The 19,198-nt window shown below is 33.5% G+C and overlaps 1 protein-coding gene across 5 annotated transcripts in view; it reads left to right on the forward strand.

Annotated features, from left to right (window-relative positions):
- The window catches only part of VPS13B (vacuolar protein sorting 13 homolog B), an 867,799-nt gene that overhangs the window by 480,805 nt on the left and 367,796 nt on the right, over nucleotides 1-19,198 (forward strand). The window contains exon 31 of one of the 5 annotated variants that reach the window (XM_036263825.1): nucleotides 9,022-9,058. The exons of the other annotated variants lie outside the window; for them this stretch is intronic. Within the exon in view, the coding sequence (XP_036119718.1) occupies nucleotides 9,022-9,043 (22 nt within the window). The 3' untranslated portion in view covers nucleotides 9,044-9,058. Of the gene's footprint in view, nucleotides 1-9,021; nucleotides 9,059-19,198 lie in introns of those variants that run through there. 5 annotated transcript variants of the gene reach the window in all.

Consider the following 19,198-nt stretch of genomic DNA (forward strand, 5'->3'; position numbering starts at 1 on the left):
TGTTCCTTCCTAGGCTTATTTAAGGAAATTAAAATAAAATGAGACTATGTTGAAGTAAAATTAAAATGTTTAAATAGGTTTGTAACTTAACCAGATTAAGAATGTAATGTGATAATAATTTTTTGATATAAGTGATTTGTATCTATTTTAGAAACTTTATATTTACAAATGCTGGTTCATCATCTGTAGTTCATTAACTATAGTATTTATGGTTGTTTCTATTAAAAAATGGAAATAGGTCTCAATCTGTACTTTAAGCCATTTTTTAAAATATATTTTTATTGATTTTTAGAGAGAGAGAGGAAGGGAGAAGGAGAGAGATAGAAACATTGATGAGAGAGAAACATCGATTGGGCCTCCCGCACACCCTCTACTGGGGATCAAGCCTGAAACCTGGGCATGTGCCCCAACCAGGAATCAAACTTGTGACTTTTTCCTGTTTGGGACAACACTCAATCCACTGAGCCACATCATCATGGCTTAAGCCATTTCATAGTTGCCATAGGGAAAGTGCATTGGATTTATATTATTTTTACTTCCAAAGACTTTTCTAAACATTTCATAGACTATGTTCCTGAATACTATGTATAAGTAGTTTAAGTTGATTTTAATTGTTTTAAATTATTTTCTAAAAATAGTTTTTAAGCCCTGGACGGTTTGGCTCAGCATTTGGAGAGTAGGTCTGTGGATCAAAGAGTCGCAGGTTCGATTCTGGTCAAGGGCATGTATCTCAGTTTCAGTTCAGTCCCCCACCCCACCGTGGGAGGCAACCAATTAATAATCAATATGTCTCTCATATACATGTTTTTCTCTCTCTCTCTCCCCTTCCCCACCCTATCTGAAGATAAACGGAAAAATATCCTCAGGTGAGGATTAAAAAAAAAGTTTTCAATGTGAGAAATAGAATAGATAGCCCTGTATTAATCATTAGAATAGTAGGGATCTTGAGACATTTATACCATTGTATATATGCATGCATATATTAATTCATTCATTATTTGAATTCATTTATTAAATATACATCAATTATTTTAGTAATTTAATAGATATTTATTGAGTACATACAGTCTATTAGACAACAATGACAGATATATATTTTTGGCTAGAACTTATGGTACCTCCCTTTATGGAACTCAAGACCTCAACCACTTCATTTGAGCTCTGATAGGTTTGATATTGTAATAATTTGTGCTTTGTTTATAACACCTCCCACAGTGTCTAGATTGATGAAATAAGCAAATCAGCAGTTATGAAATTGTACTCTAAACTTTTTTTTATTGTAAGTGTCCTTACTACATTCTATCCTGTATCTTCTGAAAATTATTATAAGAGGAAAGATGGTTTCAGAAGTTCTGTCCATATTTGCAGTTTTCACAGGAAGGAACAGAGAAAAGTGTTCTTTCATTCTATTCAATTTTTTTTTCTTTCAAAAGTAGCAGAGGGAATAGAAACTTAATGTTAATTATTCATGAATCTGTTTAAGTAAATGCATTACTTTTTCAGTACATTTTAATGGTTTGTTTATAAAATACTCTTTTTATATTTCAAGTTTAAAAAATATTGTTTACAGTTTAGTTTATCATTATTCGGTCAGCTTCTTATCAAATTAGAATATGAAAAGTTAAAATAAGATTTGTAAATAAGTGTTAGAATGATACCTTCTTATAGCAAATATATCTCTATTTTAATCTATTAATAAACCTGTATTACTAACATTTTTAAATAAATGGTAGTAGTGTTCCGTTTTTTAAAATTAAATAACGAAATTCCTCTTTTTACCAGGATTCACTCTGTGGCCATTGTTAATACTTAGCTTGGCACTCTTTTAGACCCTGTGTGTGTGTGTGTGTGTGTGTGTGTGTGTGTGTGTGTGTGTGAGAGAGAGAGAGAGAGAGAGACTCTCTCTTAAATAATGGGTTTGTACATTGCACTCTATATAGTGTTCTGCAACTTGAGTTTGTTTAAACTTCATAATATATTATTGTGGGCATCCTTTAGTGTCATATTTAGAAATATTTGTCTATTTTGAATAGCTATTTTAGATGACATAGATCAAAAGACTATTTAAAGAACTTTTTTTTTCTAGCAAAATATTCTTCATTATTAAAAAGCTTCATTGAAACCTAAAACCTTTTGTAGAATATACTGTGACTCAGACTTCCCAGAGTTCAAAATGTTATTATACCTGAGAAATTGTAAAAGGATAACTGAGTTGTTTCTTTTAGTGAAAGAGCTACTAGGGTGTTCCTTAAAGAACAAATTTATCAGCACCAGTAGGAAATTGAAATTATTGTAGTTAAAATGGTCTTCATTACCATGTGAATTGCAAAGGCTAAATGATTCACAGTTCAACACTACAGTGTGAATTAAAATATTGTAGGTATTTTAGCTTTAATGTGCTACTTTGAAACATCATTTAATGATAGCAGTTCTCTGTTAGACATCTGTAATAGTGCTCAATTTTTAACATGAGAAAATCCCGATCTTTTAACCCAACATGCATCTTCCTCCACGATCTGACTTTCAACCTATACTTCAAATCCTACTCCTAATTGCTTTCTTACATAAGACACTTGTTCAAGTTAAATATTTTATTTACCCAATAATACTATGTTCTTTTCTATGGCTCTTGTTTATATATGCAATTTCATCTTTCTTGAAATATAGCTTTCTTCCAACTCAGCCTTTCAAAGAGTTTTTGGTTATAAAAACTTTATATTGGGTTAGGTTTTGGATCCTTTAAAAACCTTTTCCTTTTGTGTTCAACATTATTAATTTTAAAAATTCTTAAGAATCACACCTGTCTTTTAATGTCTCACTTAAATCCTCTCTTTTGAACCCTTTCATAATCATTTTGCTTAGAAGTAACTTCCCCTTTATTTGGCCTTCTATACCAGTGTCTGTCGTACCTTTCTGCAATTGTAATATCAAAGTAGCAGTACTAGTCACAGCAGCAGCAATATCTAAGATCTACTGAGAGCTTCCTTTGTGCCAAGGATCCTACTTGATGCTATCAATGCACTGTTTACTGCACAGTAGCCATAAGAGTCAGATATTATGATTATCTGCATTGTAGAGATAAAAAAATGGAGCCTTAGACATTAAATAATTTCTCCTGGGTCACACATAAATAACAGAACCAGTTCCCATCACCCATGCTCTTCACTTCTACTTCTTGCTGCCTGTAACTCAGTTGCTTGTAAGACAGACTGGCTTTAATTTAACTAACTTATAGCTAATTGTTGTATAACATTAAGTTTGAAACTTTTTTTTGACGTTTTACATTTATATTCTATTAAATTTTGTTACTGCTATGATCTTTCTTTTTTCTTTTTCCGACAACATCCTTGTTAAGAGTGAGTAAATTGAAAAAACTATTAGATAACAATTTTCCTTAGTGTCCCTAAAACATTCCAGGCTGGATGGACTTCATATTATAGATACTAGAGATACAATTTATAGTGAAAACTCTTATAACCTGGTTGTTTGAATACTCTGGGCCTTGAGGGTATTGAATATACAATCTATTTTAAAAGAATTTTCAATTAGGTTATACTTAATACTGCATTTGATCTACAGAAAATAACCTCCTAGCTTATGATTTTGTCATCAAACTTTTTCTCATATCTATTATGAACTCCAAAGTGAGTCATGACCAGATATAAGTATTAACATTGATTATCTGATTAATAAACTCAGTATATTTTTGTGATTGTTTTTTCATGAGATATTTTAAATCATCAGAAAGCATAAATATTTTTAAATCTTTCTGTTTTTACCTTAGTATAATTTAGTTATTACTCTAGTTCATCTCAAAATTATAAAAAAAAAAAGTTAAAACTTTTTTGTCCCAGGTTTTGTCAACCGATGTCAGCCCGATAAATTCAATAAAAAATTAATATAAAGAAAAACTTTTTTGTCCCAGAGTATTCTTATATATCATTTTTCTCTAAATTCTGTTGAAGAAAATATTGATTTTATTATTTTAAAACAACTGTGTACTATTTGTTTACATGTATTTTCATACACCAGAACTATATCAAAGTAGAATAAGTATGTCATGAAGATTTCTTGTAGCCTGGACTTTTTTCCCTCAATCATGTGCAATAGAGAAATATTGTGTTTAAGCTACATAACTGAAAATATCTTACAGTGTTAGATATATAAATTTGGAAGGCATTTAAGATTATATGTTGACTATATCATTACTCTGTCACATTGTCTAAAAATTCACAAAAATCTTTTAATATCTACTCTAACAATTCTTAAAAACAAACTGGTGATTGTAACAAAACAATTTTCTTCATACTTTTTTCCAAAATATTTTATTTGTTAAAAGAATTTTAGAATATTTAAAACATACATTTTTTCTTTTGTAGTATTTTTAATTACAAAGTTTCTTAACTTTCATCTTTTATTTGAAAGAAATATATGCTTTTTGTAATTGGGCATTTCTGAACTTCTGCATAAAGCTTTTGGCTCATGCCATAAATATTTGTGGGTCTTCTGATGTCCCTTCTGGGATTTTATCTGTGACTAATTTATCCCATAGCTCCTTACAAACTTTGTCAGTTGTTGAATTTTTCAGCCTTTTTTTTTTTTTTTTTTTTTTTACAGACATTTGCTAATCCTTTTTAGTGCATTCAGTACTTAATAGATTTGAATCTAGTATTGGGTTTCAGTTTCTCTTCATAGAGAATTTCATTCTCTTAAATATTGTTTACAAGCATTATATGAAAAATTCATGGTAATTTTGCCAAATAGTTAAAAGACATTTTTTAAAATGAAAATCCCGATCTTACAGGTATACCCTATCTGTGGTGGTTTAATTCATGAAATTTTACCTTTAAAGAATTATAAAAGTTAGGGGAACTGATTTATTTTTACTCTTAAAGAGACTTGCATTATCAGAATTAACTTAGTTTGTTATCTTGTTTTACATGTACACGTAAGCAATATACATATGGTCAAATAGTTGCTAATTAAAGCATATGATGAATAGAAACTCTTAGATGAAATTTATGTCCTTTCATAGATGAGTTTAACATTATTAACTCTCAGATACATTGTAAAAATTAAATTCTAAATAGTTCCACAAAACGATGCCCTCCCCTCCCAACCTTTAATTTCTTCCTAATTTTTTTTCTATATGTATGTTCTCAAATAACCATTGTGCTTGTTTTTGGCAAGGTATATTTCAAATCTAGTGACGTATGTTCCTAATCCTATAATGCTTAGTCTTGGTTTCAAATAACTCCCTTTGAGCAAGCAGAGAGATTGGGATAGTAGGTATTTTTTTAAAAAGCTTTGTTTGAAAATACTATTGGCAGACTTCTAGTCTCTGTCGTGTTCTTCAGCTGATCTAGTGTGAAGGCTTTGGATTTTTATTTGGCCTTCACCAAAGAAACTGCGTCTTTTGTGGCTTCCTGTAGCAGGATGTAGGTTTCCATGAATGTGTTTCTATTTGCTGCCAAAAACTACCTCAATAATAGTGTTGAAAATGACTATAACTTCCACTGTCATAAATTTTGGAATGTTATGTTAAATGTATTTAACCCTTTTTATTGATATTATTGATACCTTTCTCTAGAAATTCATGTTGGAGAGAAGTTAAAGAATAATAGAGAATGTTTGGATTTGCATCATAACAGTTATTTTATTATGAACTTTGGAAATTCTATATTCTTTCAAATACATTCTGGTTATATAAATTACACTATATATATAATATATTATGCATTCCTGATTGTGTATTTTCATTGAGGAACTCTCTAAACACCACTGATCTTAAAGACAAGTGAGAGAAAGCATATTATACTTCTTTTTTATTTATTTATTTATTTTTTATCCTCACCCGAGGACATTTTTCCATTTTTTGTACAGATAGAGTGGGAGGGAGAGAGGGGAAGAGAGAGAGAGAAACATTGACGTGAAAGGGACACATCGAGTGGCTGCCACCCACACGACCAACCAGGGCCAGGGACAAACTGCAACCGAGGTATATGCCCTCAGTGGGAACCGAACCCGGGTCTCTCTAGACCACAGGCCGACACTCTAACCGCTGAGCCAAACCGGCCAGGGCTTATACTTCTTTTTTAAAAAATGTTTTAAGATACATCAACTGAATTTCTGGTATATGATGACTGTTCACCAGAACCACTGACATAAAAGACAGCTCTTTAAAAAATAATGAAACATTGTGCTTAAGTGTCTGATGTAAAGGAAGAACTACACTTTTTGTCACAAGATTGAGTCTTGTAACTAAAGAGTACCCTGCATGTAGTATTCCTGTAGTATTCATATAATGCACCCCATTCATCATCATCTTAAAAGGACTAAACAGGAGTGCTAATAGAAGATGGATGAGTGGATGGATGGATACATAGATACATAGGTATGTAGGTAGGTAGATAGAGCGATCTTTGACCAGCTTTGAGTTTAAGAAACTTGTAAATGTTGCCCTGGCCGGCTTGGTTCAGTGGTTAGAGCGTCGGCCTGCGGTCCAGAGAGACCCGGGTTCGGTTTCCACTAAGGGCACGCACCTCGGTTGCAGTTTGTCCCCGGCCCTGGTTGGGTCGTGCGGGTGGCAACCACTCGATGTGTCCCTTTCACGTGAATGTTTCTTTCTCTCTCTCTCCCTCCCACTCTATCTGAACAAAAAAAAAAAACAAAAAAAAAAAAGGAAAAGTGTCCTCAGGTGAGGATAAAAAAAAAGAGAAAGAAACATAAATGTGAGCTGCAGTGTTGGCTTTCTAACTGCAATTTGAGGAAGACTCCTGTGTCTGTTTTCCTCCAAGTTCTTCTTATCCCCTCCACAAATATAGAAGCTAATTATAAAGCAATTTAGGAAGTAAACATTTATGTACTCATTTAATATGTATTATTAATTCATTATAAATACCTTTACTAATTCAATAATTTAACTATACACATTGTATAAGAGCACTTGCTAATAAGATGCAACTATTCAAAAATTCATATAAATTTTACATGAGATCAGGTAAATTATTATTTTTTGAAGTACCAATTTAAGCAATAACTATTAAATACACATACTTATCTTTATTTCTTATTTTATTCAATCCACTGAGGTCACTGTCCTAAGATAAATAGTACAATTTTACCTGTTCTATGTGCTAGAAATATTTAGCCTCTGTTAGAAGACCATGTATTCTCTATGCTGAAGACAGGTATTTTCTGTCTGAAACACCTCCTCGCTCATCATTACTAACATTAGGCTTTGGGAAAAAACTAGATACCTGAAAAGCATCTCACATTAACAAAGGTAAGGAAAATACAAATATGATTACAAAAAAACAAAAATAAAGTAAGTGCATAGCTATTTTTTTCTGATTTGTACATTTTTCTTATCTTTGTATTTTTTAATGAGTTGTAACTTATATACAGGAAAGTATATTAGTCGTTTGTGTACACCTGAATATAGCCATGATACCACCACCCAGCATCCCAGAAATCTTCATTTCTGTCCCATACAGTACCCTGAACTACAAAGTTAGACACTGTTTTGAGCTCTATAACCATAGATAAGTTTTGACATAACTAAAAGTAAAAATGAATTTTTAAGTTGTGAAACTTTTTCTCAATATAATTTATCTTTTATAAGTTTACTTGACATGGTTTCTTAGCCAATGTCAATCTTATAGTTCAAAGTACAAATGATTTTTATCAGAATTACAGAAAAGTGTAATTTTTATTTATTTATTTATTTATTTTGGTATGTGCCCCTAGCGGGAACTGAACCCAGGACTCTCTGGTCCATAGGCCAACACTCCAACCACTGAGCCAAACCGGCCAGGGCTAAAAGTGTAATTTTTAACTTCATTTGGTTATACCTTAATATCAAATAGTATATTTATCCATTATAATATTTTCCATGTAAATCACTAATGATTGTAAGGAAAAATAAAAACTATATATAAAGATAAAAATTTTATTAATAAACATCTATGTTCATTAGACAAATTCCTAGGATACACCTTGATGACTCTGATTATAATGTGAGCTTTTAAACCAATTTCTGTGAAGTTTATTTAATGTTACAGTTATTTAGTGCAAATTGTCATGTGCTTCTGTATGTGACATTTGTGCATTATAGAATAAATAGCTTCTGGAAAGGGAAATAATGCTTTTCAGGACTCCAGTGTCCTCTAATTGAATTGACGGTCATCCAGGTATGGGTTTGATAAACTGACACAACAGTGAGAAGAATTCCTGTCCCATGTCAGCTTATCAAACACACTGTGGACAGCATGTCTTTGGCGTTTGACTACATTCCCAGTCATTTAAGTTCTGAATAGAAACTACGAAGCTTATGTTCAGTGAAACACAACCTCAGTATTTCCAGGTGATTTTAAAGAACACCTGTTAAAACTGAGGTATAGTACCACTAAACTTTAAGAATTATCCACAAACTAGGAAAAAAATAACACACATAGAGTTATAGAATTGCAGTATCATTTGTTCATTTTGGTTTTGGGAATAGATGTTAATGAAATACACAGTAAAGTAACAACTTAATAGCCTGTTATACTGGTAAACAGTTGCAAATTATGCTGTAAACATATTTATACTGTAGAATAAAATACTAAAATCAAGAATGTTTAGATTTTTTTCTGTCCTAGTTTATATCACAACAGATAAATTATCTTTCAGTCTGAATCTCTCACTTTTTTTCCAACTTTATTTAATTATTTTATTTGAAAATGTTTATCCTCAGAAATACCACTTTCATTTTGAACAGTGTGCCAGAATCACTTGTATAATTTTGAGGTTAAGTTTGAGTATATTAAAAAATATATATTTTTAAAAAATTTATTCTTAGTACCATAAATACATTCCGGTGAAAAGCTAACTTAAAAGGTGATGTAGGTGAAAATATGTTTACTCATATAATATTTAACTGTATTTACATATATTTATGACAAAATAGTTCAGTCTATAACATTATGGGTGAATTTTCCTGATGTTATATCACACGCAATGTGAAAACATATTTTCTAGGTTCATTTTCTATCCCTTTTAACCCTTCAAAGAAGAAATTGCATCATGCAGTTCCAGTACCTCATCAGCTCCAGGAGCTCCATCTCTGTGCAGCAAGCAGAAAGGTAGTGCAGCAGTGCCGGGCACAAGTAGCTGTCCTCTTTGGAGAAAATTGCAGTATCTGTGAGCTTTTTTTAACAAGGGACTATTTTTAAATGTGTCTGGTCACCTCAAAGGATGTGTAGGGCATTTCCTGCCAGTAGGATTAGAGGAAGGAAGCACCAGGCAAAAATGTTTGATGTGTGATGTACTGTAATTTCTTTCATGTGTTCAGTGGCTTTTATATGTTGATCAATGTTCTGCCACCAATTGTGACCCTGGTGTGGTCCAGGGCATTAAAGTTAGACCATCCTTAATGTATAGGGTCATTAACTATACCTAGCAGCATTATTATAATTAAGGATACTGGGTGTTTTTTTTTTAAATAACTACCTCTCATTTTCATTAAAGTATTTATTTTTTGTAATTGGATAATCTTTCTAGAGACATTGATTCTCATGAAAGAGATGATTCAGTGTTAGAAATTGCCAATGCTAGCAATACTGTAGATAGATACTCTTTTTAGTTCCTCATTTTACCTTGAATACCTGGATTTTAAATCAGCGTTTTCTTCCCACTGTCTCCTTATAGAGTTCAAGATGGAAACTAGCTTTATAATGTAGTTTTTCTCGGTGTGTCTTACAGGCATTGACAGCATTGCTGTCAGCAATATCATATACCTTTAAAGAAACAGAGTTGATAATTACACATGATCTTTACTATTCTAAGGCCACATATTTAAAAGCAGTAAAGTGCTAAATTGCTATAGGTTTAGGCTGTTTTTTACACAAAAATGAACAACAGTTTCTTTTTTTTTTTAATGTTTGTTTTTATTTTTTAATTAATTAATTTATTTTTGTTACAGATGTTTCTCCTTTTTCTCCCACTGATTGTCCCCTCCCCCCACCCTGTGTCCACCTTTGTTGTCCATGTCCATTGTTCATACATACATGCATATAAATTCTGTAGTTTACCTCTCCCCCCCCACCACCGCCTCTTCTGGGGATTGTGTGTACCCCACTTCCACGTCTCTGGGACTACCCCGTTCCTCAGACTGTTATGTTCATTATATTCCACAAATGAGTGAGATCATGTGATATTTGTCTTTCTCTGCTTGGCTTGTTTCGCTTAGGATAATACTTTCCAGGTCCCTTCACGTCGTCTCAAAGGATAAGAGATCTTTCTTACAGCTGCATAGTACTCCATTGTGTATATGTACCACAGCTTCTTAATCCATTCATCTATTGATGGACATTTGGGCTGTTTCCATATCTTAGCTATTGTAAATAGTGCTGCTACAAACATAGGGGTACACATATTCTTTCTGATTGGTGTTTCAGGCTTCTTAGGGTATATTCCTAGAAGTGGGATCACTGGGTCAAATGGAAGTTCAGTTTTGAACTTTTGAGATAACACCATATTGTTTTGCATAGTGACTGCACCAGTCTCCATACCCACCAGCAGTGTACTAGAGTCCCCTCTTTTCCACACCCTTGCCAACATTTGTTGTTTGATGATTTGTTGATGGCGGCCATTCTGACAGGTGTGAGGTGATACCTCATTGTGGTTTTAATTTGCATCCCTCTGATGATTAGTGATGTTGAGCATTTCTTCATATGTCTCTTAGCCATTTGTATGTCCTGCGTATTTAGTTCCCCTGCCCATTTGTTAAATGGGTGCTTTGTCTTCCTTTTGTTGAGTTGTATGAGCACTCTATATATATATTGGAAATTAACCCCTAATCTGATATACCATTGGCAGTTATGCTCTCCCATACAGTGGGTTGCCTTTCCATTTTGAGGGTTGTTTCCTTTGCTGTGCAGAAACTTTTGAGTTTGATGTAGTCCCATGTGTTCATTTTCTCCTTTGTTTCTGTTGCCTGAGGTGATGTATCAGTGAAAATTCTGCTGCATTTGATGTCTGAAATTTTGTTGCCTACATTTTATTCTAGGATTTTTATGGATTCATGAATCACATTTAAGTCTTTTATCCATTTTGAATTTATTCTTGTGTATGGTGTAAGTTGATGGTCTAGTTTCATTTTTTTGCATATAGCTGTCCCATTTTCCCAACACCATTTATTAAAGAGGCTGTCTTTACTCCACTGTATGCTCTTGCCACCTTTGTCAAATATTAATTGAACATATTGCCTTGGGTTTATTTCCGGGTTCTCTGTTCTGTTCCACTGGTCTATATGTCTGTTCTTGTGCCAGTACCAGGCTGTTTTGATTATAGTGGCTTTATAGTATAACCTGAAATCTGGTAATGTGATTTTTTCAACTTTGTTTTTCTTTTTCAAGATTGCTATGGCTATTCGAGGTCTTTTTTGGTTCCATATGAACTTTTGAAGTATTTGTTCTATTTCTGTGAAGTATGTTGTTGGTATTTTGATGGGGATTGCATTGAATCTATAGATTGCTTTGGTGATATGGACATTTTAATGATGTTAATTCTTCAGATCCATGAACAAGGTATGTGCTTCAACTTTTTATATCTTCCTCTATTTCTTTTTTTAATGACCTGTAGTTTTCTGCGAATCGGTCCTTTATTTCTTTGGTTAAGTTTATTCCTAGGTATCTTAATTTTTTTGCCGTGAGAACAACAGTTTCTGAGTAAATATAATGGCGAAGATTTGATAAAAATCTAAATGCTCAGCTGTAGACAATTGGTGAACATAATAATAGTATGTTCACGCAGTGAAGTTCTAAGCACCCATCAAAAGGATAATATGTGTGCCAATTTTATTAACATGAAATATAATTAAACTGTTAGGTGAACAGATGGATTGTAAAAGCCACATATACAGTATGATTGTTATTATGTACATGTTTACATGTGAATGGAAAATAGCCTAGATGGTTACATACCAAATTACCTTGGATTATCAGTCTACGAGAAATTGTTTTTCTTGCTTTGATTTATGGCTACTTTCTAGATTTGTTAGAGTAATTTGAATTATGTAATTGCAGTTTTAAAAAGTGGCAGTTCTATATCTATTATATCTTTATGTCTTCATATATTATTTAAAATTTTTATTTATTTAATTTATTTTTTATCCTCACCCAAGGACATTTCTGCATAGAGCAAGAGGGAGAGAGAGGAGGAGAGAGAGAAACATCGATGTGAGAGAGACACATCGACTGACTGCCACACACACAACCCCAGCTGGGGCCGGGGACAAACTGCAACCGAGGTATGTGCCCTTAGTGGCAACCGAACCCTAGTCTCCCTGGACTATGGGCCAATTGCTCTAGCTGCTGAGCCAAACCGGCCAGGGCTAAATTTTTGGTTTTTTATTTGTTCATTGTAAAATATATGAAAATAGATCCTTTATTCTCTCATATTCATCTTTTTTATTACCTTTATATTTGCTTTTTGGTACTTTATAAACTTTATTTTTAGTATAATATCATTAGCTCACCTGTTGGTCATTCAGCACTTGGTAGGGGTGGTTTTAAAAAAATATGTGTCTGGTGTGTGTGTGTGTGTGTGTGTGTGTGTGTGTATGCACGCGCATGCTCGCTCACGTGTTTGTGGTGATATTTATTTTGTTCATTTGAGGAACCAGTTTAATAATTTCCCCTCATATGAATATATTGATCATTTCAGTATTAGTCTTTTGTCTCTTTCAACGTGGTGCCGGATATAGTATTCTACATTAATTTGACTAAGACTACAGGCTTCTACTAGCTGCAAAAGAGGCTCTTTCTATAATGTTGAAATAATAACTTGTCCTTCTTCCTTATATAATAAATCAGTTTTCTTAAGCTATTTATTTCTTCAAAAATATGTGTGAATGCTTATCACTTACGAGCTATTTGCTAGGTGTAAGTCTATACTGGCAATAAAAATATTTTACCTTCATTGCCCTGGCCGGTTTGGCTCAGCAGTTAGAGCTTCGGCCCATGGACTGGAGAATCCTGGTTTCAGTTCGCACTAAAAGCACGTACCTCGGTTGCGGTTTGTCCCTGGCCCTGGTTGGGGTCGTGTGAGTGGTAACCACTCGATGTGTCTGTCTCACATTGATGTTTCTCTCTCTCACTTCCACCCTCTCTCCCTCCCACTCTATCTGAAGATAAATGCAAAAAAAGTATCCTCTGGTGAGGATAAAAATAAATAAAATAAAATATTTCCAAAAAAGACCAAAAATATTTTACCTTCATGGAACATAGTTTAATCATCTTTGCAATTATATTTAAAGTATATTGATTGATTTTTAAACATCATTTTCTCAAGATAATGAAACATATGGCACATTTAAAATATAAAGGAAGAACTCACTGAATTTGTATATATCCTTAGTGAATTAATGTAGCATCTGCATTTGTTTCATCTTGTAAAAAAGTATTTCATTAGTTTTGAAAGTTAAAGTCATTTTCAGATTATGTCTTATGATCTTAATGCTTAAGAGCAAAAGAATCATGATTCTATTGTGAGCATAGTAGTGTACAAAGTAAAAAATAAAATTAATAACTAAGACCTTTCACCAGTAATTTGTAAACAGTTATTCAGTTGGTATTTAAAAAAAAGTACAACAGTTATTTTTACATTCTTTTGCACATTTTATAACATGTTATGATACAGATATTCAACATATGTAATTCAAAAACATGTTAGTATTGAAAGAGAATTCTGTAATTTAATTTAAATGTGATTTTATTAATGTACACAAAATATGAATAGCAGATACTGTGAATGTTTGGGGAAGTATTTATACATAATAAAAACTGACATACTGAATAAATGTAACAGGTAGTTTTTAGAGAAATTGGTGATAGAAAAGAAGTAGGTATAATGATGCCTCCTTTTATTGGAAGCAGCCACTCTTAGAGTAGGTATATTTTGTTCTTATCTATAATAATATATAATATTTTAAACTTAATGAGATTAAGTGTCTAGGAGGAAAAATTTTCCAAAGAAGAAAACTCTGCTGCCAAACGTTGGAAAACAGCACATACTTTGACAATATATACATTTATTATTGATAATAATATCCTCAGAATTTTCTTGTTGCAGCATTTTGTGTGTGTGTGTGTATTTGGGGTAACCAGAAAGAATCTTCGTAGAAGAGTTAGAACTAGCTGAATTGTACCAAGTATGCCTGGTAGAGGTGAAAGTTCATTGAAGAGAGGCAGGTACATTGAGACACCTGAATAGACTTCTCTTTGTATTAGAGGATTGATTAAAGGGGATAAAAAGAGGGAGGTGGAGAAAAGTAACTAGATTAGATTGTGGAAGCTTTGAATTCCTGGTTGTGGAATTTGTGCTTTGTTGCATGGGTAAATGGGAAGGTCCTTCTTCTTTTAATCAGGCTTGTATTGATTTGGGAGTATTAAACACAGTGTCAGGCACATAATGGGTGCTTAAAGAGCACAGATTCTGGTTTGAGATGCCTGGATTCAAGTTCCAATCTTTATAATTACTAGCCAATTAGACCCTGGGAAGGTAGGGTACTGAACTACCCAAATTTGCTTGTATGTAATCTATAGGTATTGTGTACCTCATATGATTGTTATGAGGATTATATAAATTGATGCATGTAAAGTATTTAGAACTTGACTGGCACATAGTATGTATTCAGAAATGTTTCTGAATAATTATGTATATTAACTGTCATAATGGATGAATATTGTTGAAATAATTACTTAATCTGTCTATACTGTATTGATTAATTGGGGATTGGGTTTCACCTCTAGTTCTTGGTTATGCAAAATTAAATCAGTAAACTATCATTGACAAACTAAGAAATTGTAATATTTTATGTACCATGAGAAAACAATAACATTAAATAAGCATGGCCCACATTATCCCACCTACCCAAGAGGCTTATGTCAGTTTAAAATTTCCAGATAATATTTAGTTTGTAGTGTTAAGCTGTATTTAACACTAGTTAACTTTTGCATAGTGTTTTTTTTTTTTTTTTTGGTTTGTTTTGTTTTGTTTTTGTTTTTTTTATCTTCACTCAAGGACATTTTTCCATTTCTTGTTCAGACAGAGTGGGAGGGAGAGAGAGGAAGAAAGAGAGAGAGAGAAACATCGACGTGAAAGGGACACATCGAGTGGCTGCCACCCGCATGACCAACCAGGGTCGGGGACAAACTGCAACCGAGGTACATGCCCTTAGCGGGAACCGAACCCGGGTCTCTGGACCACAGACCAACGCTCTAACCACTGAGCCAAACCGGCTAGGGCTTGCATAGTGTTTTATAGTTTGCAGAGTACTTTCACATATTTTACCTTCTTTACTTTTCACTACAGCATTACTGAGTACGATTGTTCATATTTTACAGCAGAGAAAACGAAGTTCAGGATGGCCCAAGATCACACAGCTAGATTGAGCTTTTAACCATTGCATTCTAATTCTATTAGGCCTTTTTATTAAAACAACCATGTCAGAACAATGTAGAGAATAAGAAAATGCATCCTATGCCCATTACCTATCTCTGTTCTGCATCTTGCTTTTTTAACTCTATCTTATACATGTAAAACTCATCACTTGGTTATTCATAATCTCATTCATAGATTTTTACTGTGTTTTAATAATCTATTGCATGAATATGCAAGGTTATTTATCTTTGCTTCTATTAATGCATGTATACGTTTTGAATTTTTCTGTATCACATATAGTGTTACAATGAATATTTAACATTATTCTTGTCCATATATGTAATAGTTTTGCTTAGGATGGTGCTTTACAAAAGAACTTTCTGTGACAGTGGAAATGTCCTAAAACCGGACAGTATTAGGTCTGGGCTTCCTATCACTACTTGAGCCAATTAAGCAGAACAAGGTTGAATCATATATAAGCATTTATTCCAATATTGCCAGCAGCATAGGAGAGCAACCAAGTCATCCTGCAAAAATCTGCTCTGCACTTTCTCCATAGCCATTCAATTTATATTGGGTATTACATGCGGAAGAAGGCAAAGGGAATATCAGTGGGTAAAATGGTTGGGGAAGTAGGGAAAAGGAATAACAATGGGTAAAACAGTTACAGGTTACTGGAATGGGGAAGTAATGGGAGCTAGGAAATGTGGGCTGCCTCCAGTGCACTGCCTCCAAGATTCCAAGGTTGTTAGTCTTTCCAAGATGGGGGATGCAGTTCTCTGGTAAGGAGAATGGACAGCATTCCCCAGGTAAACTCTCAGGGCATACAGCTCCCCCAGCCAGGTCAGAATGGGTTTTCTTTAATCAGAACAAAGCAATCATGATTAACAGGGCAAAGACATTCAACATTTCCTGTAACTATGGCTAGCACCCCACCATGATCAGTTTTCCATTATTCTCTCCTGCCCCTTTTAGTTCTATATCTACACTGTCTAATACAGTAGTCACTAGCCAAATGTGTCTATTGAGCTCTTAAATCGTGACTGCAGTGACTAAGCAACTAAGTTTTTAATTGTATCAAGTTTTAATTATCTTATTTCCAATAGACAAATTGGAAATGTGTAGCTATTATATTGGACAGCATGGGCATGTATCTAGGACTGGAATTGCTAAGTCATAAGTTTAGCAAAGCTTCAGTTCTGCTAGATGTCACCAGATTGTCATCCAAAATGATTGTCAGATTTACGTTTCCAGTAGCTGAGAGTGAGAGTTGCCATTGTTCTACTCTGGCAAACACTTATTATCAATACTGTTGTATTAGACACTACAGACAGGATTGTCTTTAGGACTGGTTGTGAGTGGAGGACCCTTGGGGGAAAATTTGCTCTCTACAGCTGGAGGCAACACCTTAATGCAATTCAATATATAGATATGTATACTCCAATGTATGGTGATAGAAAGGTACTACCCTACTATACCATAGGGAAATATGCCAAAATTTTAAATTAGATGTTAGACACTGCTCTTATTGCTGATTAGAATATTCTGGATTGGTTCCTTTCCTTAAAGAAGCCATCTTTATTCTAATTATTTTACATATTGAGATATTCATATATATTTTTTTCTTTTTATCCTCACCCAAGGACATTTTTGCATTTATCTTCAGATAGAGTGGGAAGGAGAGAGAGTGGAAGAAAGTGAGAGAAACATCGAGTAGTTGCCACCCACACAACCCCAACTGGGGCCGGGGATGAACTGCCACCAAGGTGCATGCCCTTAGCGGGAACCGAACCTGGGCCTCTCTGGTCCAAGGGCCAGTGCTCTAACCGCTGAGCAAAACTGGCCAGGGCGAGATATTCATATTTTTACCATCATGTATTAATACATTTCCTGAACTATAGCTGCATTTTTAAAAACTACTATTTTTCTTTACAAATAAACAGACACCTGCTTAATTTAAATTGTATATAAATTTGAGAATCTTGACCTCTGGTCTTTATTCTTGACTATTTTGTAATATTTGTGGTTCTGAAGCAACTCTTTACATTATAAACTGTATAAAATAATGTGGCAACATTTTTTTAAAGGAATTGATTTGCTATATACCAAATCTAAGGATCCCCCTCTAACTGACTTCTTATTTTAAATCTAGTTTAGTCTTGGGAATATTGTCAGTATTAAGTTTAATTTTAAATATCTTAATTTTTCACCCGACTACATATCATACATATATATTTTAATAAAGTATCATTTTATGTTTTATTTTTAAAACCAGTTTTCATATTGTCAAGTATAGAAAAGAGGCAAGAGAGAGAATTTGTAGTCAGAAGGTGGGTTTTCAGTTGCCACTGCAGTTTCCCAGACTCCTTACTTAAAGCATCAGCATCTGGAAAATGGAGCCTACCTAATGCACCCAGTGAGTGGTGATTTATCATCAAACTGTAAACAATTATAAAGTAGTACTATTAATATATTATTACTGTTGTGTATATTTATGTTTTGCATTATGAAACACTTTATACTTTGGTAGGAGAATTGAAGTCTTGTGGAATAAAAGAATATAGTTCAGAGAAAAATGTTTAAATGATAAAATTAGAGGCATACTAATAAAAATGACTTTGGTAAGAGATAAAAGGAGATCTTTTTGGTAAAATTTTTATTAAAGATTTCCCAAGCAATTTAGATTTAGAAATAGTTTACATGTAGGTCAACTAATTCAGCTGCAATGAGTTTTTTGCACATACTTTTACAGGGTTACAGTGTTTTTTTTCCTAGTGTAGAAGGTACTTATAAAATTATGAAGAACCTATTTTTTGTATTTAATTATATACTCTGAACATTTCTAATCTATTAAAACATCATTTTTAGTTACTCACCGATGTGTATTTTTTAAAAATTTTAATTGAATTTATTGGGATGACATTGGTTAATACAATTATATGGGTTTCAGGTATATAATTCTAAAAATACATCATCTGTATATCATATAGTATGTTTACCACCCTAGTCAAGTCTCCTTTCATCACCATTTATCCCCGTTTATCCTCTTCTGCCTCCAACCCTCCCCCCACTTCCCTCTGGCAATCACCATACTTTTGTCTGTGTCCATGCTTTGCTTTGCTTAATCCTTTCACCCTTCTCCCCAGCCCTAGCCCCCTCCCTTCTGACAGCTGGTAAATCTGTTTTCTATATCCATGAGGCAGTCTCAAATTTATTAGTTTATTTTGTTTATTATATTCCATGTAAGTGAAATCACATGGTACTTGTCTTTCTCTGACTGGCTTATTTCTTTTAGCACAATACTCTCCAGGTCCATCCATGCTTTCACAAAATGTATGATTTCCTTCCTTTTTACAGCTGAGTAATATTCCATTGTATAAATGTGCCACAGCTTTTTTATCCACTTCTGATGGACAATTGGGCTGCTTTTAAGTCTTGGCTTTTGTAAATAATGCAGCAATGAACATAAGGGTGAATATTTTCCTTCGAATTAGTGTTTCAGGTTTCTTCAGATACATTTCCAGAAGTGGAATCACAGAGTCATAAGGCAGTTAGTTCTATTTTTAATGGTTTGAGGTAACTCCATATAGCAGTGGTTCTCAACCTGTGGGTCACAACCCCTTTGGGTCGCGCCTAAGACGTAACAGTAGCAAAATTACAGTTATGAAGTAGCAACGAAAATAATTTTATGGTTGGGGGTCACCACAAAATGAGGAACTATATTAAAGGGTTGCGGCATTAGGAAGGTTGAGAACCACTGCTGTATTGCTTT

The sequence above is a fragment of the Molossus molossus genome, unplaced genomic scaffold, assembly GCF_014108415.1.
Source record: "Molossus molossus isolate mMolMol1 unplaced genomic scaffold, mMolMol1.p scaffold_m16_p_16, whole genome shotgun sequence".
In the NCBI taxonomy this organism is placed as follows: domain Eukaryota; kingdom Metazoa; phylum Chordata; class Mammalia; order Chiroptera; family Molossidae; genus Molossus; species Molossus molossus.